At 41.7% G+C, this 21,997-nt stretch overlaps 1 protein-coding gene across 6 annotated transcripts in view; it reads left to right on the top strand.

Annotated features, from left to right (window-relative positions):
- SERGEF (secretion regulating guanine nucleotide exchange factor) overlaps nt 1-21,997 on the top strand; it is a 225,000-nt gene that overhangs the window by 53,966 nt on the left and 149,037 nt on the right. For all 6 annotated transcript variants that reach the window (XR_008669777.2, XM_004050772.4, XM_055355968.2 and 3 more), the window contains one exon: nt 32-198. Coding sequence is in view for 5 of the 6 variants with exons in the window: in XM_004050772.4 (XP_004050820.1) it covers nt 32-198 (167 nt within the window). In the remaining variant the exon portion in view is untranslated. The remainder of the gene's footprint in view (nt 1-31; nt 199-21,997) is intronic.

The raw sequence follows: 21,997 nt of genomic DNA, 5'->3' as shown, positions 1-21,997 counted from the left end.
TAGTCTTAATTCAAATAATATTTGTTTTTAGAAACTGGCAAGATGTTTACCTGGGGCCGAGCAGACTATGGTCAGCTAGGGAGGAAGTTGGAGACTTATGAAGGCTGGAAACTAGAAAAGCAAGATTCATTTCTCCCCTGTTCAAGACCACCGAACAGCATGCCTTCATCTCTGCATTGCATAACTGGAGCAACTGAGGTAGGAAGTGACTTCTCACAGATGTAATCTGTCCCTTTTTCTTGTCTTTCAGTGAATCATTTACTGAGGGCCTACTGTGTGCCAGGCATTATGGATAGGTACCATGTAGGAATCAGAAGAGGTCCTTGCCCTAAGGAGCTCATGCTTTAATGTGGTCAAAAGTCAGTTACCCAGATAACTGTACTGCAAGGCAGACTTTGTGTAGTTCCTTGGAGGTTCAAAGTACTTTGGATCTACTGTGAAGAGCAAGAAATGAGTTCAGGGTACAGAGATTGGCCTAGGCTTAGAAAATGACAAGGCTGGCCAGGCATGGTGGCTCACGCCTGTAATCCCAGCACTTTGGGAGGACGAGGTGGGCAAACTGCTTGACATCAGGAGTTCGAGACCATCCTGGCTAACATGGTGAAACCCTGTCTCTACTAAAAATACAAAAATTAGCTGGGCGTGGTGGCACACACCTGTAGTCCCAGCTACTTGGGAGGCTGAGGCAGGAGAATTGCTTGAACCCAGGAGGCGGAGGTTGCAGTGAGCCGAGATCACACCACTGCACTCCAGCCTGTAGGGGGGTGGGGGCAGAGCAAGACTCTCTCAAAAACAAAAACAAAAAAAAACAACAAAAAAAGAAAATGACAAGGCTCTGATCTGTGCTTTGGAGAATGGGTCAGACTTGAGCAAGCAGTTGTAAGACAGAAATTTTAAGTGTGCACAACAGCTTGAAAAGAGTCATGGGGGTAGGAAAGTGAAGAAACTATTTTGGGGACCACTTGGTGGTTCAGTTTAGCTGGAGCATTGGGTATCTGGCGGGACAGTTATGAGGTAATATCAGAAAGATGGGCTGGAACCTGATCAAGGGGGCCTTTAATACTGAGCTAAATATTTTATACTCGTGTTTATTTTTCCCAGTCCAGAAAACACTGTAGTTCAGTTGCTTATTCAAACCCCTTTGATTTTCTGAAATGGCTTGAATTTCTACATTTAAGGCAAGAATCTTAATTTCTCCAGGGTGTGTGTTTCTGTTACTAAATTTTACTTTACTGTTACCCTTAAAAAAAAAGAAAAGGCTAGATTTTTTAGAAGAATGAGGATGGCCACACAGGAAATGTGCCTCTGAACCCAAGTTGGCTTAATGAAGGGATTCAGTCTTCATTCAGAGTCTGTCAAAAAAAATTAATAAGCTAGTGAGACTTCTGTAATTAGCATCAGACTAATGACAACCCTCTTCATACCTAGAGGGCTTCCCTTCCCCAGGGCCCTGCCTGGCCTCCTCCTTCCGGGTATGTAGGACGCTTCTCAATTTCTGCTTTAACATCCCAGCCCTGGTCTTCCTGGGCCTTTTCTTAGTGCTGGGTTAAGTGTGTCTATCTTTTTTTCTCTCTCTTTCTCTTGGGTTGAAAAGGAACTAAACAATACCACAAAGACAATTTACATGTAATAATAATGAAACTACTTAATATTACAGAAGATTTCCATAATCTTACCACCCTAAAACAGCTACATTCCTTTTTGTGTATACACATGTCCATACTTCTACAAGTTGTACCAATAGCATTTATGATGTTTTGTTTTCAATCTTTATTTTATCACAGATGCTTTGTTTTTTTCCCTCTTGGTCTTTAAAATGATCATTTAAAATGGCTATGCAGTAAACATTACATGATTAGAAGGTTCTGGGATTTCTCAAACCATTCTTTGGATATTAGACATTTAGATCATCCTTTTTTTTTTTTTCCCACCACTAGTGAATCTCTGTTGAACTGTTTCCTTAAGATATGATCTTGGGGATGCAATGACAAGGGCAAAGGTCCGGAGCATCTTTATGACTTTTGATATATTTCTTTAGATTGTATTTGGCAGAAGTTGGCTCTACCAGTAGTGAATAAGGGAATGCAGTATTTAAACTAGTATTGTCTGCTTAGTGAGTTAAGGTGCTGAGAGCCTGTAAATAGTGCTTTACACTCTAGTTTTTCTTTGTCTTTCCAAGATCATTTAAGACTTTGTGGTCAGGTAGTATAGTAGTGGAGGAACAGAGGATTCTTAGATTTTTCCGAGTCTCTAGTTCTATTGGCAAGATAAGTATACCCTGTATAATAATACCTAAGGTATTGGTATTGGTAAGGACAACATGCAAAGTTCTTGACTTAGTAGGCACTCAGAAACTGTTGATTCCATTCTCTTCTTACCGTTTGAAATTTTTTAATGCCATGTGGTAGCCACAGTATGCATCACTGTGACAGACATGACCAGTGCAAAATTTAGTCTAAGAGCCTGACATTGATGTGAATTTTACATAGCTTATCAGGAGTGGGCTTGAACCCTGAGCCCCCTGGCAGCTTCATTTTAGAGCTCCTTCCTTCCTAGCTCCAGTCTCTGGGGTGCTGGAGTGTAGACGCTCTGATCTCATTTCAGGTTCAGACTCCAGGCTATTACTCTCTGGTAAATTGGGTCTGGGAATTATCTCTAGCTGTGGATATCCAGGTCTGGCCTGCTAGGCATGTATTTGCTCGAGGCCAAGAGAGAGCCAGGCCAGGAGGCAGCTATATGCTACTAAGAGTGGGTTCACCTTGGAGAAGACAAGAGCCACACTAAACTAGGTGCTACCCTGGTCATGGGCTTGGCCAGAGAGGTGCAGAGATACCTGGAGGTGCAGGAACAGTGTTGGACTAGGCTGATGTTTCCTGACCCTTGAGGACCTGAGTGTGGCACATAGCTGACCAACTGCGTTTAATTCTTCTTAGTTGCCTTTAATGTCCAAGGGATAAGCAGGAGGAGGAATGAATTGTCTGGTGTCTCAGATAAGATGTCTGCACAGAAGGGTCCAGAAGGATAGCCAAGCAGGAGAGGAAAACACAGGTAGACAGAGCTAGACTGTGGTATAACCATCCCTTCCTGGGAACCAAAGAAAGCAAAGAAACGCAAAGTTATTTAGTGCTTATTATAGGCCAATATGCTAAATGCTTTGCAGATATTATTTTGTCTTCATGATAAACCTGTGTGCAGGTGTTACAATTGCTGCTTTATGAATAAGGAGACTAAGGCTAAGAATGGGTAAACTCAACTGGCCTCTACTGATCACACAATAGGTAAACAGTGAGCCTGGGTCTTGAACTTGAAGTGCTTGAAGAAGGTCACATACTCTATAGATAAAGTAAAATTGAGGTCCTTCTTTCTATGTGCCCTTTCCTGGGTGGAACCCTTTGCTGGGTTCTTGAAGTCTGGGAATAAGGGTCTCTAATGCCCTAAGTGTTTCAATTCATTTCTTCTGAGCCATGTCTCCTCTCTAGCCTGAGAAACACTTTATTTGAGATTTTAGACCTTGTAGGCCTTCCTTTAATGTTCTTACAGTGGTAAAAACTTCTGTGTTTCATTCTCTGTCAGTTTTACCTTAGATACTGGGCCTCTCTAGGCACTCCTGGAAAATTCCAGGGTGGGTAGTACTGTGATCTGGATTAATCCCACCAAGCGCACGTCAGGGCAGGATGTATGTGAACAGGTTTGTTTGCTGCTTGACTGCACATGTATACCCCAGCAGCTCTCTACTTTCCAAGTCAGTTTCATAGCTAAGGTCTCTAATCCCTAGCTGCTAACTCAACTTTGGCAGACCTGGGAATGTTAACTAACCTATAAGTTCTAGGCTTCTTGAGGACCACTTCAGCCTTGCTCTGATTCTTTGCCCTGCCTCTATTCTCCGCCCTTGTTTCTTGTCCCCAAGCCCTCCTATTCCAGTTTACGTTGTGGGACTTGGTATGATGCTGCTGTTCCTTATTCCCTGAACCTCAATAGAGTGCTCCTGCTCCCTGTTCAATTCTTTGTGTTTCCAAGATGAAATCCCTGTCTGGTCTTCCCAGAACTTGCAGTTCAGCTTTGACTGTCATCCCTATGGCTGTGCCCTTATTGCCTAGGACTGACCTCAGTGACACTGCCTTCTTGGATTTCTTGCCCACCATCCCCACCACTGGCTGTTTGTGTGCTGTCCCACCTTTTATGCTCTCCTGGATCTTTCTGACATTTACCTCCTTCTTTCTTGACTTTTGAGTTCTTGCCCATTCCATAAACATTGGTTGACACCTGTCGTGCACCAGTGTTGGCCATACAGTGGAAGTGGATGGGGAGGTGGATACAAGGATGAAAAATACACAGTCTTTGCCCTCAAAGAACTTCCAGGTATGTAAGTTAATATCTACTGTATAGATGAAAAGTGCTATTAGAGGTATGTACAAAAGGCCAAAGGAGCACTAAAGATGGAATGGTCAATTCTGAAGACACTAACAAAAAAGAAATGTTATTTGAATTGGGTTCTTAAAAATGCATAGGAGTTTAGCAAAGATAGAAGGATATCAGGCCGAGGGACAACATAAACTGAAATTGAGTCTAGATCACTTTTAACTTGTGATGCAATCAGGATGCCTACCCATTCTAGTGGCTGAACCTAGTTTTGTAATCTGGCTGCCTGTCTAGCCTGTCCCATCACTGTCTGAAGGAAAATGACCTTCACATACATTGTCTCATTCGATCCCAGCATGATGCTGTGAAATAGGCCAGAATAGGCATGGTTACTCCCATTTTGTTATTCAGGAAACTGAGGCCAGAGAGGCTAGCTAGGAATTAGGAGAAGATCCAAGGCAAACAGCTTGACTCCCAGTGTTTCTAAGGACTTTCTCTGGGCTCAGTCTGCAGCCACAGTCCTGAGTCATGTTCCTGGTTTAAATTCTGCCCACGTTTGGTTCAGGAGCACCAAATCCCAGCCAGGGAACTCAGTATACACGTGCATGTGTGTGCACATACAGTGCCATTGGAGCAGGAGCAGGAAATGTGGAAATAAAAGTTAAACCAGAGATTGGGTAATTGTCAAGCCCAAATGCCATCAGCTCTCATTGCAGCAGGACTAAAACTGCTAGAGGATCAACCTGTGCACAGGGTCTAAGTGCAATCTGTCGGAATGAGTGGGAAAGAAGCTATTTTTAGTTTGCAGAGTCACTCACTCAGCTGTGTTAGCTGAGGTTTGAGCCAGGCCCCTACACTTTCCACAGTGTTATTTCTGAAGGAGAAATACCACTTGAATGCTTGTGTAAAACCCATTAATGAACCTGGAAGTTTCCAGGGCGTCTTTGTCCTACAGCTCCCTCGGAAGACTGCCTTTCCTGAATGACCTTCCTCCTTTCCTATATTTAATGCATTTCTAATTTTAAGTTTGTGTCAAGACTGTGGGACTTTGGTGCCCTAAATAACGCAGAAATCTACCACCAGCAATCAGCTGAGTCCGGAGGGCTCTGACAGAATTGAACACAACCTGAAAAAGCATTCCCAAGTGGCTCTCTGGTAAGTACCCACAGCATCATTGCTGTTCCTAGAGAAGCATGAGGTCTCTGAGACCATGGGCCCAGGCAGCCCAAACCTTTCAGTTGTAGCAGGGTCCAGTGTTTTAAAGCCCTCTGGAAATGGGATAGCAGTGCTTAAAATGGGTAGTAGTGTTCACCCAAAGATGGTTTCACTGGAGATTTAAAAATCTAGCACATCTGTGCTGTAGCTGCTGACATAGCAGGGGAAGAAATAACACAAAACAAACCTCAAAGTGGTGGACCGGATTTGTCCCTATGAACACTCAGAAGAGAGGAAGAGCTGTCATGTTTGAGAGAGATGGTGAAACAAGCACTTACTACCACCCACTATTTTCTTATTTATATTTATCATCTCTCTTTTCTGACTAAAATAGAAAATCCAAGAGAGCAAGGGCCTTCTCTGTCTTGTTCAAAGATGTGATCCCAGTGTCTAGACTAGTCCCTGGCACCTTGTGGGTACTTAGTGAATGTTTACTGACTGAATAAGTGAAAAATGAATGAAAGTAATGGTTTTGGAGGTATGTACCCATTTTCACTGCTTCTTCTCTTCTTCCCCATAGTCTGTGCTTCTCAATCCCAGGCCAGTTTGGGAATAGGCATTTCCATGTTTTCAGGCATTTGGTCATCAGATGCCCTGCAGAGCCAGCACAGATAGGCTGTGAGCCTATATTGTGCTCAGAACAGCCCTGAAGTTTCTTGCAAAGGCTATTGATGATGAGTCTTATAGTCCTTTAGCACTTCACAGTTTACCAAGTACTTTCGTGCCTATTCACCTTTGGCTTTTCTTCTTTAATCCAATAGATGCTTGAGTATGCCTATCTGTCTGAACACAGCGTTAGGGTAGGGGAAGCAGAGAAGAGTGGAACAGTTTCTGCCTTAGGAGCTTGTGAGTTAGTAGCAGGGCTAAGTTCCCTGTAGGACAAACAGAATGTGACAAAGGCTTTAAGAGAGTCTGGCAATGAAAATATGTTGATCATGTCCCTTCCCGTGTCTTGGTGACCCTTTCTTTCTGGCATTTTCAATCCCTGTGGTTTTGCTGGGTTCTGCTGGGTGGGGGTGGGGGCTGGGGTGGGAGGTTGTGACTGGAAAGCCTTCCTGAATTGGAAGGCTTGATGTTAAATTAGTGCTCAAGGGAGCAAAAGTAAAGTAACAGGGGAATCTTGGCAAGAACTTGAGGAGGAAAGCAGAGGAAGAGCAGCCAGATAGAGACTGAGTATTGACAGGAGAGGGAGAAGGGAAGCCAGGTACTGCTGAGTCACAGAAGCCAAGGAAATGCCAACAGGGAGGTCACGGAGGTTGGAGATGGAGTAAAGACTACTGGATTTGGTGACTGGGAGGCTGTGGCACTTGAGAGAGCAGCTTCAGTGGGAAGGTAGAAGCTAAAGCAGGAGCACAGCAACTGAGTGAGCGGGTGATGAGAAATAGAGGCTGTGGGTGTGAGTAGCCCTTCCAGGAGATTCTGGTCAAAGAGCATGAAAACAAGCCCAGTACCTTGAATAGAGAGATTGGTTACTGTTTGTTTTGTAAGCATGGAGAAACCAGAGCACGTCAGAAGGCTGAAGGAGAGATTTAGAGAGAGGAAGAAAACTGAGTGAGTAAAGTTGCAAGAGGAAAGGAGAAGAATTGGAGCAAGGCCCCCAAGAAGATGAGAGAGAGGATTGAGGTCACTGTGAAGGGGCAAGTTCTGACAAGAAGAAAGGAGACTTTTTCTTTCTTTCAGTGCTGGAGTAAAGAAACAAGGGGATATGTGAAGAGAGAAGTTTTGAGGTGGAGAAGAGAATGCTTTCACTGAACTGTGTACCTCTTTTGTCATCAGGTTTTATGTTAGTTTTATTTATTTATTCAACAGATGTTTACTGTATCCTACTGTGGGCCATGCACAGGCACCAAGAATTCACAAATAAAAGTCAAACTTGCTGCCCAATACTGCAATGTGGTATTTATTAGTAATGTAGTAATTATTAACATGCCTATTTCTAAATCATACTTGAAGTTCTTTGAGGACAGACATTATTTATCTTTGTATAATTAGGGCAAGGTTTGGTACAAAGTAAGTAATAATAGAATTGTGCTGAAAAAAGTGTGAGAGCTCCTGTTGGTTGGCTTAAATCTTCATGGTTAGATTGGAAGGCAAATTATCTGCTGGAGTGATGAGATTAGGGCAGGGAGGCTACCTGGGAGGGGCTAGTTCACTTTACTGTGTAATGGGTTCTTCCAGCACTGTCAGGTGACTGCCTGGAAATGGGAGAAGGAAGACACCTTTATTGGCTCTGACTCCTGAGTGGCCGGAAGGGCAGATGCTGCTGTCCTCATTCTGGGGGTGAGGAAACTGAAGTTGAGAAAGAAAGCTGTCACTTGCTCAAAGTCACAGCACATGGCAGAACAGGGACTTGAACCCGGCTCTCAGACCCCTCATTTTTCTCATTGCTAGCCCTGTACACCAACAGCTTCTTCTCTGGACAGTTCTCATCAGGGTGTGACCCTGGGCTCTGGCTTTGGGTATCACTGGATGGTAGTCAGGTCTAATGGAGACTTGGTGGCCCTTTACAGGCTCTGCCTCAGTGTCATATCAGGAAAAGCAACAAGGAAAGGAATAGCCTCAGTAAGTATTGGGACAGTAAGTTAATTCATGCTTCTAGTAAACTCGTGCTGGCTGGAGTTGGAGGTCTGATGGACAGAGTCTTAAACGTAGAGCGTGACTTGGGTTGGACTTTCTGTTCTGTTTGTACAATCTGTATGATTTTGGGTCATTCAGAACCTTTCTAAGCCTTAGCTTTCTCATTCACAAAGTGCACATAATAATATCTGCTTTATCTTGCCCATAGAGTTATAGAAAAATGCAGATAGTATATATAAGGGCGTTTGTAGACTGTAATGTGCTGTACATGCACAAAAAAAGTTGTTTTTTAGGTTCATGACATATGAGCTGCTTCGGGTACAGGTTTTGTTAAAAGTATGGGTCAGAGCTGCTGTTTTGTCTTAATCGCTTGAGATCTTAGGAGCTACATAGAAGCACCGTGGATCTTGTAAACACTTCTTAGAACTAGAACCGTGAAGATAGTGGAGCCTAGATGCTTGGTAATCCAGCCAATCTCCCTGCAGCATCAGAGTATGAATTCCTGTTGAGGCAGCCATCAGCATTGACAGCAAGGATATCTCTGGCTTGCTTTTTTTTCAGCAGCAGAGGAAATTCATCAGCACTGATTTGAAGTCCTAGTGACCTCATATGTTACTACCATGCTCTGCAGAGGTACAACTGCCCCAGGCTTTGCCCAGGGTCACCCTGGAGCTGACCAGCTGTCTTTTGTTGCATTTGACCTTGAAAACTGGGCTGTCCCAGAGTGAAAGTAAATCATGCAGAGGTTTAGAGTGAAAACAGAAGGCAATGAGGATTTAAAAGAGGCTGCAGTGGTCTGCTGAGAGCAATTCTAGGTCTGTGAAGGCTGAATGAGCTGAACATGAATTGGCTTGTCAGGGGACTAAAGCTACCTCCATTTCTACCACTATTCTTCTAGTTTGGACCCTCATTATCTAGTGCCTAATACAGTGACAGCTTCTTAGTTGGTAAGCCCTTGTCTCTAGTTTAGTTTCACCCCAGTTGCCCACAACCAGTTGCCAAAGTGATGTACTGAAATAGAAATCTGATTGCACTATGCTCTTTTTCTTTAGACTCTTAGAAAATACAGAAAACGTTTATTCCCATAATAAACACTTATTAGATAGCGACTTTCTATATGAAAGAAACTTAGCCGAGCATTTAAGATATAGTAGAGATTAAGACCCAGCCTCTATTCTCAATGGGTAGGAGAAACACACAACCCATAAACTGCACAGCCAGTGTGCAAAGAATGGAGTCATTAGAGTGTAAGCTCCAGGACTGTTTTTGGCCTTGTTCACCACTGTCTCCTCATCACCTTGAATAGCACCCAGCACACAGCAGGTGCTGAGCAAATGATTGTTATAGGGATGAATGTGTGCCCTTACTTTCTGATGGCTTCCTATCCTGAATGAAGTCTAAAATCTCTGGATTTTCATAAGAAGCTCTTCTTGATCCAGCTTCTGTCAAAATACCCAGCCTCACGTTCTACCAGTCTCTCCCTGTATTCTGCAGTTTAACTATGCCTAACCAATAATGCATCGGGTTTTTTGATACTTCTGGGTCTTTGCATGCTGGTTCTGCTTCCCTTTGCCTTTGGCTCCTTGGACAACTACTACCTATTTCTCAGTAGCTAACAAGGATGATGTCTTATAATCATCTTGGTATTCCTGCCACCTAGTCTTACAAACATGCCTCTTCTTACTTTCTCTGTTGAGTTTTTCTTTGCGTGGTGTCATTATCCACCTTCCTTGGCTCTGTTGAGCAGCTGTCCCTGAAGCACTTTTCCACCCTCCCTTTACCTCCTCTGCCCTTGGGTTTAGGCCTGGAATTTGTTGGGCTGTTGGTGGCCTGGCTCTGGGATGTGATGAGCCCTGACCTCCCTTTTGCCTTTCCTAAACACTTTCTCTCTCCTGCTTTGGCCACATCCAGACAGCTAGATCTCTCTCCCAGTTCTACTTGCACAAAAACCCTACGCTGAGCAGGGTATGGGTTTTGCCAGTCCCATTGCGCAGGGATTGGACTCAGTGTCCTGGATCCTTAGTCACTGTTTGGGACTTTGTTCTGAGTGGCTCATTCCCCTATATAAGGCCGTCTGCTTGATTCCAAGGGTTGCTGTTCCTTGGAGCTTCTTGCTTGGAAGCTTTCTGACCAATGGGACCTCCTTGTTGTTTACACTGACCTGAATTAAGCCTCTCTTTGCCAGGCTCCATTGGGTACTTTATATTGGATAGCTGCCTTAGGAGTGAGCCCTGTAGTTCCCCATCTTCCCCAAAGATGACTGCCGTCTGGCTCCAGCCTCTTCTTTGCCTGAAATGTCCTGAACCACTGAGGCCTTGCCTGGTAGGCACCTCTTGAGGTAGATAAAGAGAAAACATTCCTCTTGTCACTTCCAAGGAAGCAAAACCACACCATTCCCTTGGGATGCAGCCTTTAGACCCCCAAGATCCCCAGCCAGTTGTTAGAGGGACTGGTGAATTGTGACTAGAAGGGGGAGGTTAATCTTTGTATGGTTACTTAATTCCCTTTGTGATATAGTGGTTCTGTCTGTGGGGACACTGCCAGTGGTGGCCACCACCTCCTGCATCTGAAGATTACTGTTTGGAAGAGAGCTCTTTTTACTGGATGTCTGGTGTCATCCAAGAGTCGGGGAGACTGGCTATGGGTAGCAGAAATGGAAGGAATCAGAGATATCTTTGCAAAAGGAGCAACTGCTACAATAATTAATTGTGAAGCCTCTTCCTTTTCAGAGGAACCAGAAGTATAAGTGGAAAGCAAAGTAGGAGGTAGAGTGGGGTCCCACTCACAGGTGCTGGGAGGCTACTGTGGCTCCCACAGGGGCCTCCCCATGTGCCACTTCAGGAGACCCAGCTGGCTAGGGAAGGTTGCTCATGGCTGCTGAACAAAATGTTTATGTCACTGTAAGCAGTGCTCCCAAGACTGGGTGAGGAAAGTCCCTCGCTTCAAAAAGGTGATTCAGTAATTTTTTAGTTTCTTCTCCATGGTTTTATTTCACTGTGGTCCCCACTGATAAGATTTCTTATTAATTGCATGGGGAGCATGCATATCATTTGAAGATAGGGTCTGCACGAGGGAGCAACAAATAGGGGAAAGACTTGGAAGAATCAAGAGACTACACTGCGGCTTGATCTTTGGACAGCTGCTTTTACTTCTCTGAGTCTCAGATTTTGCATCTGTCAAATAGATATAATAATTCTTATTGGATTTAGCTTTGTAAGTTGTCAGAATGATGTCAGGGATGTGAAAGCATTTTATCAACTATGAAGCAATAAACAAATGTACGTTTTGTTTATAGATTTCTTACATTGGTTTTTCGGAAACGAATTTCCTGTAGCACTTTGGGAGGCTGAGGCAGGTGGATCACTTGAAACCAGCCTGGGCAACATGGCAAAACCCTGTCTCTACAAAAAACACAAACATTAGGCATGGCGATGTGTACCTGTAGTCCTAGCCTCTTGGGAGGCTGAGCTGGGAAATGGAGGTTGCAGTTAGCTGAGATTGTGCTACTGTACTCCAGCCTGGGTGATAGAACAAGACTCTGTCTCAGAAAAAAAAAAAAAGAATGGATTAGGAACAATTGGATTTTTTAAAAGAGGTAATAGTAATGTTAGTTCCTGTTTGTCGAACATTGACTACGTGCCGTGTATTATGCTAAGCACTTTATAAGCATCACTTTTAATTCTTAACACATTCCCATGAAGCAGTATAATAATTTATCCTTATTTTGTAGATGAGGGAACCAAAACCTGGGGAGGTAACTTATTTAAGGACAAAGCTGGGAAATACCAGAGCTAACATAGTGGCAGCAGTGTGGACTAGAGGACATACAGGTGACTGGATGGTGGTTTTCCAGGTTGAAGGGCAAAGAGGTGACTATGGCTTGGTGCTCACCCCAACTCCTAGAAGTCCAGATGTGCCAGTCTTCTGGCAGAGCCTGTAACAGCTCATTCTTCCCTCCCTTGGTGTCTGGGCACAAACTAGTGGAGGTAAACAGAGCCACCCAAGAGGCTTTCCTTCCCTAGAAACCACCACTTTAAAGCTGGTACAGTAAAGCATGCCTTTGAAGACTTGAGAAAAGATATTTTAATTCCTCATGATTCTTTCTTGGGTTTGTGTTCTGTTTCTGTTTACAGTGGCAGGAAGTATGAGTTTTGGAGTATCTCATTCCTAGCCCCCTTACCTGCACATCCAAAATGTACCACTTTACAAGGCTCAGATTAGAGCTTGCCCAATGGAATCTTTTCTGGACAACTTCAGTTGCCATTTCAAGTATGAGCTACTTGAGGATAGGCACCATATCTTGATTGTGGCTGTAACTTTAGTGCATGACACAGTGCCTATCAGAAAGCAAATGGTTGGGATTTGTTATTGAATTGAACGGAAATCTTAACTCAGAGTTTGAATCACCTATTAGTATTTGATTGTATTGTAACATCTGATTATCCCATGTGTGGTGGTCTTCCAGAGGAAAGTATATGTTGCTACTGAGTGGGCACTGTATCTTAAGATTTTTTGTGTGTCTTACCCTGTTAGGCAGGGAATGAGGGGCTAAGTCACATAGCAGGCACTTGGAGAAGCCTTGGGGTCTCCATCTCCATCTACTCTGAAGCAGGCTTGGAGAGATCTGTCATGAGATAGCTGTATTGGTTGCTAACAGAGTTATAATGTATTAGTTCTGGAGGGAGAGAAACAAAAACAGAATGCTGACTCCTCCAGTAGTCTGAGCATGAGGGGCATAGAAATATAGGCATCTTTTTCAATCTGCATTGCTCCATTCCTCAGACACCTATTTTAGGGTGAGAGCACAGAGGCATGCAAATGGTGCATTTCCCTTTGCACCCCTGAAGGTGAAATTTCTGCTGTTGCATGGGGACTTTTGGGAGCAGTTCTGTAGTTACTGCTGTATAATGCATTTATCATTCTGTTCCCCTGGCACATTTTGTAAAGCTGCATAATTTCCCCGTGCCTTACAACACTCACTAGCTCCATGATGATGATCTATCTGGTGGCCACAGCCTCCCTCATCAGGGTCTGTGATGCAGTGGAAAGAGCAATGTATTTGCTAATAATGACAGCAGGTAGCATACACCAAGTCCCAGTAGATGCCAGTTTCTCTCCTAAGCACTTTCTAGGCACCATCTCTTTAATCCTCATGACAGTCTTGCAGAGTAGGGATTATTATTCTTCCGTTTGCAGTTGAAGAGAGTGAGACTCAGTGGTGGTCGTTAGTCCAAGGTCACGTGATTAGTAAATGACAAAGTTGCTAGTAAAACCCTGATCCTACTGCAAAACCTATGCTACTGCATACCAGGATTCCATTTTCATCTCTGATATTGACTCCCTGTGGGACCTAGGACCAGAGACTTTGCTTTCTCTGAGCCTCACTTTCCTAATCTGTATAATGAGAAGCAGTTCCAAGGGTTCTTCCAAAGTTCTAAGGCCAATACCATTCTAGTTGGCTAGAGCTCTTAATCACCTGGAGACCAATTTCTTTTCACCTTTGAGTTTTTGTTTTTTGTTTTTTTGAGGTGGAGTTTCACTCTTGTTGCCCAGGCTGGAGTGCAGTGGTGCAATCTCGGCTCACTGCAACCTCTGCCTCCTGGGTTCAAGCAATTCTCCTGCCTCAGCCTCCTGAGTAGCTGGGATTACAGGTGCGTGCCACTGTGCCCAGCTATTTTGTTTGTTTGTTTGTTTTTGCTTTTGTTTTTGTTTTTTAGTAGAGATGGGGTTTCTCCATGTTGGTCAGTCTGGTGTTGAACTCCTGACCCAAGGTAATCCGCCTGCCTTAGCCTCCCAAAGTGCTGGGTTTATTTGTTTTGTTTTATAGTGGCAGGCTAGCTGCTGTGTATTAGTTCCACAACAATAACATTAAAATCAGGCAAGTAAGAGAATGCATAGTATAAAATTGTATGGATCAGTGCTGTCCAGAGGAACTTTCTAGGATAATGGAAAAGGTCTGTATCAGTCTAATACAATAGCTAATAACCACATGTGGCTACTTAGCACTTGAAATATGGTTAAAGTAACCGAGTGACTGAATTTTTAATTTTATTTAATTTTAATTCAGATTTCAGTAGCCACATGTGGCTAGTAGCCACCACACTGGACAGTGCAGGTATAGATAGTGTAATAATATAAAACTAAATAGAGCATAGATTCTTCTATGTTCCAGCCAAGGCTTCTAATTTCCATTTGATTTTTCCAGAGGTGTAATACCTGATGTATTATTATATTTGTATTGTGCTTTCAGCACACTGAAACATACATTATTAAATCATTTTGTTTCCTACCTAGGAGGCATATAGAAAAGATGGTTTGTGCTATGTATGTTTTTCAGATAAGGAAAGTTAGGCACAGAACAATTTAATATACTCCTAGCAGCTGAGAAAAGTGCTAATTGTGTATCAAATATGAGTAAGTGGCTTATTTAAGGCCATTTTTGGAGCAGTAGAATTAGGACTGGAAACTTGTATCTTCTGATTTCCAGCCTAAGTTTCCTCTAGTTTTCTTATCACTGATATGGCAAGCATAGAATAGAGAGACTCTGTTCATGAGATCATTCTTTTAATGTTAGGCAGGAAGACCTTTTCTTTTCATTTTATACTTTTCTGTACTATTTGATCTTTTAATTCTGTGTCGGTATCATCTTAATTATAATAATGAAGTAGATATTTGGAAAAGTTTTATGAAATGTTATGAGGCTGTATAATATAGCTGTTCCTGTTTTGTAAATGTGAGATCTGCCGTGCTAATCAAACAGAGAGAAGTGGGTTTTTCATGCGGGATCTGTGCTCAGAAGAGAATTGAATCTCATCTCAATTCCATTTCTGGTAGTGGTGCAGTAGTTTCTATCAGACCAGTCCTCCTACAGAAATCAACTATAAACTCAGACAAAATGTGAAAAAAACTACCTGAAGGAAATGGAGAGTGACCAAAAGCAGGCACATTCTTCACAAGTGTCAAGGTCCTGGAAGTTAAGACTGAGGAACTGTTCCAGGTTGAAAGATTCTAAAGAGACATAGCAACTAAATGAAATGTGCAGTTGTGAACTGGATCCTTTTGTTGTAAAGGACATTACTGGGGCAACTGGTAGAACCTAAATTAGAGTCTGAAGCTTCTTGAAAGTTACATATCAGTGTTTATTTTTTAGTTTTGATGGATGAATTGTTATGTAGACAGTGATGTCAATTTTGGTGGCAAACACACTGACATGTTAGAATAATGGGGCATCAAGTTTAGCAACTTGATCAGAGACAGTTTAGAAAAAAATAAAGGCCGGGCACGGTGGCTGATGCCTGTAATCCCAGCACTTTGGGAGGCTGAGGCGGGCGGATCATGAGGTCAGGAGATGGAGACCATCCTGGCTAACATGACGAAACCCCGTCTCTACTAAAAATATAAAAAATTAGCTGGGCATGGTGGCACGTGCCTGTAGTCTCAGCTACTTGGAAGGCTGAGGCAGGAGAATCGCTTGAACCTGGGAGGTGGAGGTTGCAGTGAGCTGAGATCGCACCACTGCACTCTAGCCTGGGCAACAGAGCCAGACTCTGTCTCAAAAAACAAACAAATAAACCAAAAAACAAATAGAGGGAAGGGGATATAGCGAGCAAAGCTAGTGAAACGTTGAGATTTGGGAATATGAGTTAAGTGTAAACAGGAGTTCTTTGTGTGGTTCTTTCAGCTTTTATCTAGGTTTGAATTTACTTCAAAATAAAAAGATTTGAAAAACTTCGAACAATAATGAAAGTAGAGCACATCAGTGTTTGTGGGATGCAGCTAAAGCAGTACTTTGAGGGAAATTTATATCTTTAAATGAATATATTAGAAAAGAAAAAGGACTAAATTCAACGGCTTAAGGTTCTACCTTTAGAAGTTGGAAAAAGAGGAAAAATAAACCTGAAGTAAATAGAAAGAAGAAAATAATAAAGGAAAGAACAGAAGTTAATGAAATAGAAAGGAGAGAAAAATAAAAGTTCAAAAGCAATTCTTTGAAAATATCAACAGAATTGATAAAGCCCTACCTGGACTATCAAGAAAAACAAGGTCACAAAATGCAAATATTAGAAATGAAAGCAGGTATGTCACTACAGATTATGTAGACATTAAAGGAGACTAAGGAAATATTACAAATAACTTTATGCCTATAAATTCAGCAACTTAGATAAAATGGATTAATTTTTGAAAAACTACAGTGTACAAAAACACAAGAGGAAATTGAAATAGAAAATCAGAATATCTGTATGTCTAGTAAAGAAATCAATTTATTATCAAAAACTTTTCCACAAAGAACTGTTTAGGCCTAGATAGTTTCTCTAATAAACTTTATCAGATATTTAAGTAAGGAAATAGTACTATTTTTACACAAACTCAGAAAATAAAGGAGGGGACACTTCCAAATTTGTTTTATGAAGTCAGCATAATTCTGATACCAAAGACATTACAAAAAAGAAAATTATAGATTAGTATCCCTTATGAACATAAACACAAAAATCTGCAACAAAATATTAGCAAATCAAATCCATTAATATTTAAAAAGGATAATATATCATGACCAAACTATGTTATCTCAGGAATGAAAGCTTGCTTTTTCACTTGCAAATCAATTTAATTCATCATGTATTAACAAAATAAAGGAGAAAAACCATAATAATAACTTCAACAGATGTGGAAAAATCATTGACAAAATTTAACATTTATTTGTGATAAAAACTTAGCAAATTAGAAATGGAAGGGAATTTCTGCAGTTTAATAAGGGGCACTTATAAAGCACTAACATGATAATCGATGGTGAAAAATTTAATGTATTCCTTCTTAGATCAGAATGAGGCAAGTATGTCCTCTCACTATTTTTATTCACTATTATACTGGATGGAGGTTCTAGCCAGTGCCATAAAGCAAGAAAAAGCAATAAAAGGCTTAAAATCAGAAAAGAAGAGGTAAATCTGTTTCTAGTCACAGATGATATAATTGTTGAATTATAAAATCTAACAAATCTATAAAATAACTATTAGAACCAAAATGGCAATTTAGCAAGGTACAAAATCAACGTTCAAAAATCAACTTTTTTTTATATAGCAGCATCAAAGAATTGGGAAATTTTTAAAAAGCAGTTTTTTTACGATTATAATTTTACAGTTATATCAAAAAGTACAAAATATTTAGGTATAAACTTAACAAAAACGTGCAAGACTTGTACATAAAAACTACAAAACACTGCTGGGAGAAGTTAAAGACCCGATTAATTGGAGAGAGATATCACACTCACAGATTGGAAAACTCAATGTTGTTAACTTGTCAGGTCTTCCCAAGTTGACTTGTAGATTTAAAGCAACCCCAATCAAAATCTCAAGAGACTTTTTTGGGGGTAGAAGTTGATAAGCTGATTCTGACATTTATATGGAAACATAAAAGGCTGTGACTATCCAAAGCAATCTTGGAAAAGAAGAACGAAGTTGCAAGATCCACCTAACCTAACTTCAAGATTTGCTATAAATCTACAGGGTCTCAGCAACAACAAAAACCAAACAGCCCAATTTTAAAAAAGGGCAAAGGACTTGAATGGACATTTCTCTAAAGGTAATATACAAATGACCAAGATTATGTGAAAAGATGCTCAACATCCCTAATCATTAGAGAAGTACAAATCAAAACCACAATCAGATACCACCCAACACCTATTAGAAGGGCTACTATACCAAACAGAAAATAAGAAGTGATGGCCAGAATGTAGAGAAATTGGAACCCTTGTGCACTATTGGTGGGAACGTAAAATAGTGCAGCTGCTGTGGAAAACAGCATGACAGTTCCTCAGAGCATTAAAAATAGAATTACCGTATGATCCAGCAATTCCACTTCTGGATATATATCCAAAAGAGTTGAAAGCAGAATCTCGAGGATATATATGCATACCCATGTACATAGCACCACTAATCACAATACCCAGAAAGTGGAAGCGACCCAAGTGTCCATCAAAGGATAGACGATAAACAAAATGTGATATATACATGCAATGGAATATCATTCAGTCTTAAAAAGGAAGGGAATCCTGACATATACTACAACATAGATGAACCTTGAGGACCTTAAGATAAGCAAAATAAGCTAGTCACAAAAAGACAGATACTGTATGATCCTGGGATGGGTACAGAGTTTTAGTTTTGCAAGATGAAAAGAGTTCTGGAGATGGATGGTGGTGATGGTTGTAGAACAATGCGAATATACTTCATACCACTGAACTGTACACTTAAAAATGCTTAAGATGGTAAATTTTATGTTATGTATATTTGCCACAATTTTAAAAATTGGAGGAAAGACTCATCAGCATATGTGAAGGACACTTGTATCTACAACTTATTTTAAAATACATTTAAAAAGATTGGTGAATAGAGAGAGGGATGGCTAGATTTGTGATTAAAGCAAATACAGAAAAATGTTAACTGTAGAATCTAGGTAGTAGGAATATGAGTGTTCATTGTACAATTATTTAAGCTTTTCTGTATGTTTAAGCTTTTCTGTATGTTTAAGCTTTTCTGTGTGTTTAAAAATGTTTGTAATAAATATTGGTGGAGAAACCAAATTGTGAGGAAACAGAAAACTTATTTGTAATGCTTTTGGCCACAATTCAGCAGAAGTACAGTGACTCGGAGCCTGCCTTGAGCACTGGGTGGTCTGACCTTGGGCAGTGGTTCATATCTCAGCCTTTGCACTTACTTTCTCCAGTGTAAGATTGAAGGAACACTAGAAAGGGGCCGTAAGACTGATCATCAAGCCGGTCATGGTGGCATGTCCCCGTGGTCTCAGCTACTCAGGAAGCTGAGGCAGGAGGATCTCTTGAGCCTGGGAGTTAAAGGCTGCAGTGAGCTATGATCATACCACTGCACTCCAGCCTGGACAACAGAGTGAGAGAGAGAGAAAAAAAGACTGATCACCATTTTTCAAAGAAATGGTTGTGTGTGGGTTTGGGCAGAGCATGGGAAACTGACATTGAGGGCTTCCTTACCTAGCATTCTACATGTATACTGTCATGTTTATTTCTGCCATTAGTAATAATAAGTTATGTACGTGTTATTGTCTCTGTTTTACAGTTGGGTGGGCGGTGGTGGGGAGTGCGGTCACTGGAACTCAAAGAGGCTAAGTATGCTGCATAGCTGAGCAGGGCCTTCAACCCAGATAATCTTGACTCACCATGCACCGTCTTTTCCTCTATCCCAGATGGCCTTGTTAGCATCCTGGGATATTGATGTCTTGCCCACAAGGAGAGGAATGTTTAGAGTGCTAGGTGGCTTGGGTTTTCTTTGACCCCTCTTTTTTGGTCTGAAACGTGCTATTCTAACTTCCCTGTTGAACCCACCATACTGGACTCAGTTCATTTGCTAGACCTCTTCTCATTCAGCTTTATTCTTCTTTGTTAGGCTGGAGGTGGAAAGGAGGAACCAGGCTGGAGAGTATACTGCCTGTTTTATTAGAAAGGTTTTTCTGGGGCTCTTTCCTCTGTAATAAATATGTTTAATTCCAAATAAAACAAGTAACTAACTGTTCCTTCTGATTTTCAAATATTGCTGAAAATATTGGTGACATTCTTGGTTGCATGTCCTTTTGATGTCTGAGCATTAGACTGAGAAAGGGACTGACAACCCCATTACCAAAGAGGTTTTCTAAGAGGAATGGCCAAGTCTAGAATAGAACAGCCATCTGCTGCCAGTTGGACAGGGTTCCACGGAGCTATGGATTTGACCCAAAGGCTGGCCTTTGCTTTGTGTTTGCACTTTTGGGATATCTCTTGTGTCATTGCTCCCTTCTGGCTCATTGGCTCTCCCTTTCCCCCAAGGGCTGCCCCATCCCTCAGGAGTCATGCTGCCTGTGATGCCTAGGCATACCTGGTGATCCAGAGGAAGCATACTGTATTCATGCAGTGAGGTGGCACCTCAGCTTCTCTGCGCTGAAATGCCCAAATTAATTCACCATTCTTAGCAGTCTTCCCAGCTGAGAAGACTCATGGCATTTCAGAGTGTTCCAGTGCAACAGGTGGGGCTCAGGGGAGTTAGATTTTTCTGTCCACACTCAAATACTCCTGCCTGATTTACCTTGATATTTCATTATCTTGGAAGCCATCAGACCGGGGAGGGAGCTGAAGACAGGTTGGTGAGTGAATAGAAGTCTGAATAATGAAGTCTACTTTCCTTTTTAAATTAGAAAATAACTTATATTTCCGGGATTGTCATCTGACTTGTTTACTATTAATGCTTTTCTATTCTTATGTCTTTTCTCTACCCCAACCTTCCCCTCTTGTTCTCCTTGTTCTGCCACTCTTGTCTTCCTATTCCTGCTCCACCTTCTAATCTTTTAACATTTCTTTTCTGATAATATGAAAATGTGGAATGGTAGGAAAAATATAACACACCAGACTCCTTCACCCCTTTCCTAGGTGATAGAGTCACCATCTTAAATAAAGAGTCCAGAATAAACATTCTTTCATTCAGAATTTATTACATTTATTATGCTCTATCCTATAATAGTTCTCTGATGAGAGGAAATCTGTAGCCAGGCTAAGGAGGACCAAGAAGCCAAGGTAGCAATTGATTTTTTTCTAACACCCATTTGTCCATTGCGCCAGCCTCTTCTGATACCCATAAAGTATCTCTGCCTCTCTCCTCTGGTGAGGAATATGGATGTTCACTTGTATCATAGATCTACTTAGCATTAGATGCTATTTCACTTCCTGTATAAAACTTTGGGTCTAGAGTACCCAGTATACCCATATGCTCCAAGGATGTCCTGTCTTTTTCTGTTTGCTTGCTGTCAGTTACTCCTAACTACAAGTATGAACTTCCTATTTCCTCATGTCTCAGTCACTGACAACTTAATAGCTAAAGTGTCCTGCAGTCTTGGGCAAAGAGAACCATAGGAGGTGGAAGAGTCTGGGGTCCTTCCTAATATCAGGGGTCTGGGGTCCTCCTAATATCAGGGGTCTAGGGTCCCTGAGGAGCTAGGGATTCTGTAATGTAACACATGGAATTGGAAGCCCGGACACTTGGGTTCTAAACCTAGCTTGCTGATAACTTGCTGTATGGCTTTCAACAAGTCACTTTGCCTCTCACTTTTCCTGTCTCAACTTTAGGTGCTTGCAGGGATATAGATATAAGTTAAGATGCTTATATTATATTGTGACCAAGCCAAATCCCTACTATATTGTCTTTTAAAATACTTGGTGGGCCAAACCCAATGGCGGGTTAAGCATAAAATGTCTGATGGTTGTATTTGACAGTCTGACTCCTCCTTTCCTTTCCCATGGTATATATGGGACCACAGCTGCAAAGTGAAGCCTTTGGACCACTTTAGGTCCTCAGAGAAGTCCATGAGCACAGTGTCCTAGAACCAGTAGCAGAGGTCCTAGCAATATGTTTGCTGGACAGAGGGGTTTTTACCACTTGTGGTGTTAGAAGCTGGTAATGGCATAGTGGCCAAGCTGGTGATGGCATAGTGGCCATTGACTGCTAGGGTTGTTCCCCTGGAGGATCTCTATTTCTTGGCCACTGACTACTTGCTTTATCCCTAATAGTATGTACCACTGAGCATCAGGGTACTAGGCAGGAAGGATGGGGTAACATATCCTGTGGGTAGAGATATTTCACAGGGGGCTGTAGAATTCCAGGTCTCTAAAGTCTAACCTAATCAGGGGCCATGTGGTCACATACTGCTAGCTTGAACTCTCTCCCCAGAGATTCCATTTTAGGGTAGTTCTTACTGTTAGAAAGTTCATCCTTATATTGTTTTTTATCTACCTCTGTGAGGTAGGTAGGACAGGAATTTTTAAAAATAATATTAAATTTCATGTTATATAAAGTGT

Source organism: Gorilla gorilla, chromosome 9 (assembly GCF_029281585.2).
Source record: "Gorilla gorilla gorilla isolate KB3781 chromosome 9, NHGRI_mGorGor1-v2.1_pri, whole genome shotgun sequence".
NCBI classification, from domain to species: domain Eukaryota; kingdom Metazoa; phylum Chordata; class Mammalia; order Primates; family Hominidae; genus Gorilla; species Gorilla gorilla.
The sequence above is the reverse complement of the archived record's forward strand: the minus strand, read 5'-3'. Positions and strand labels throughout refer to the sequence as shown.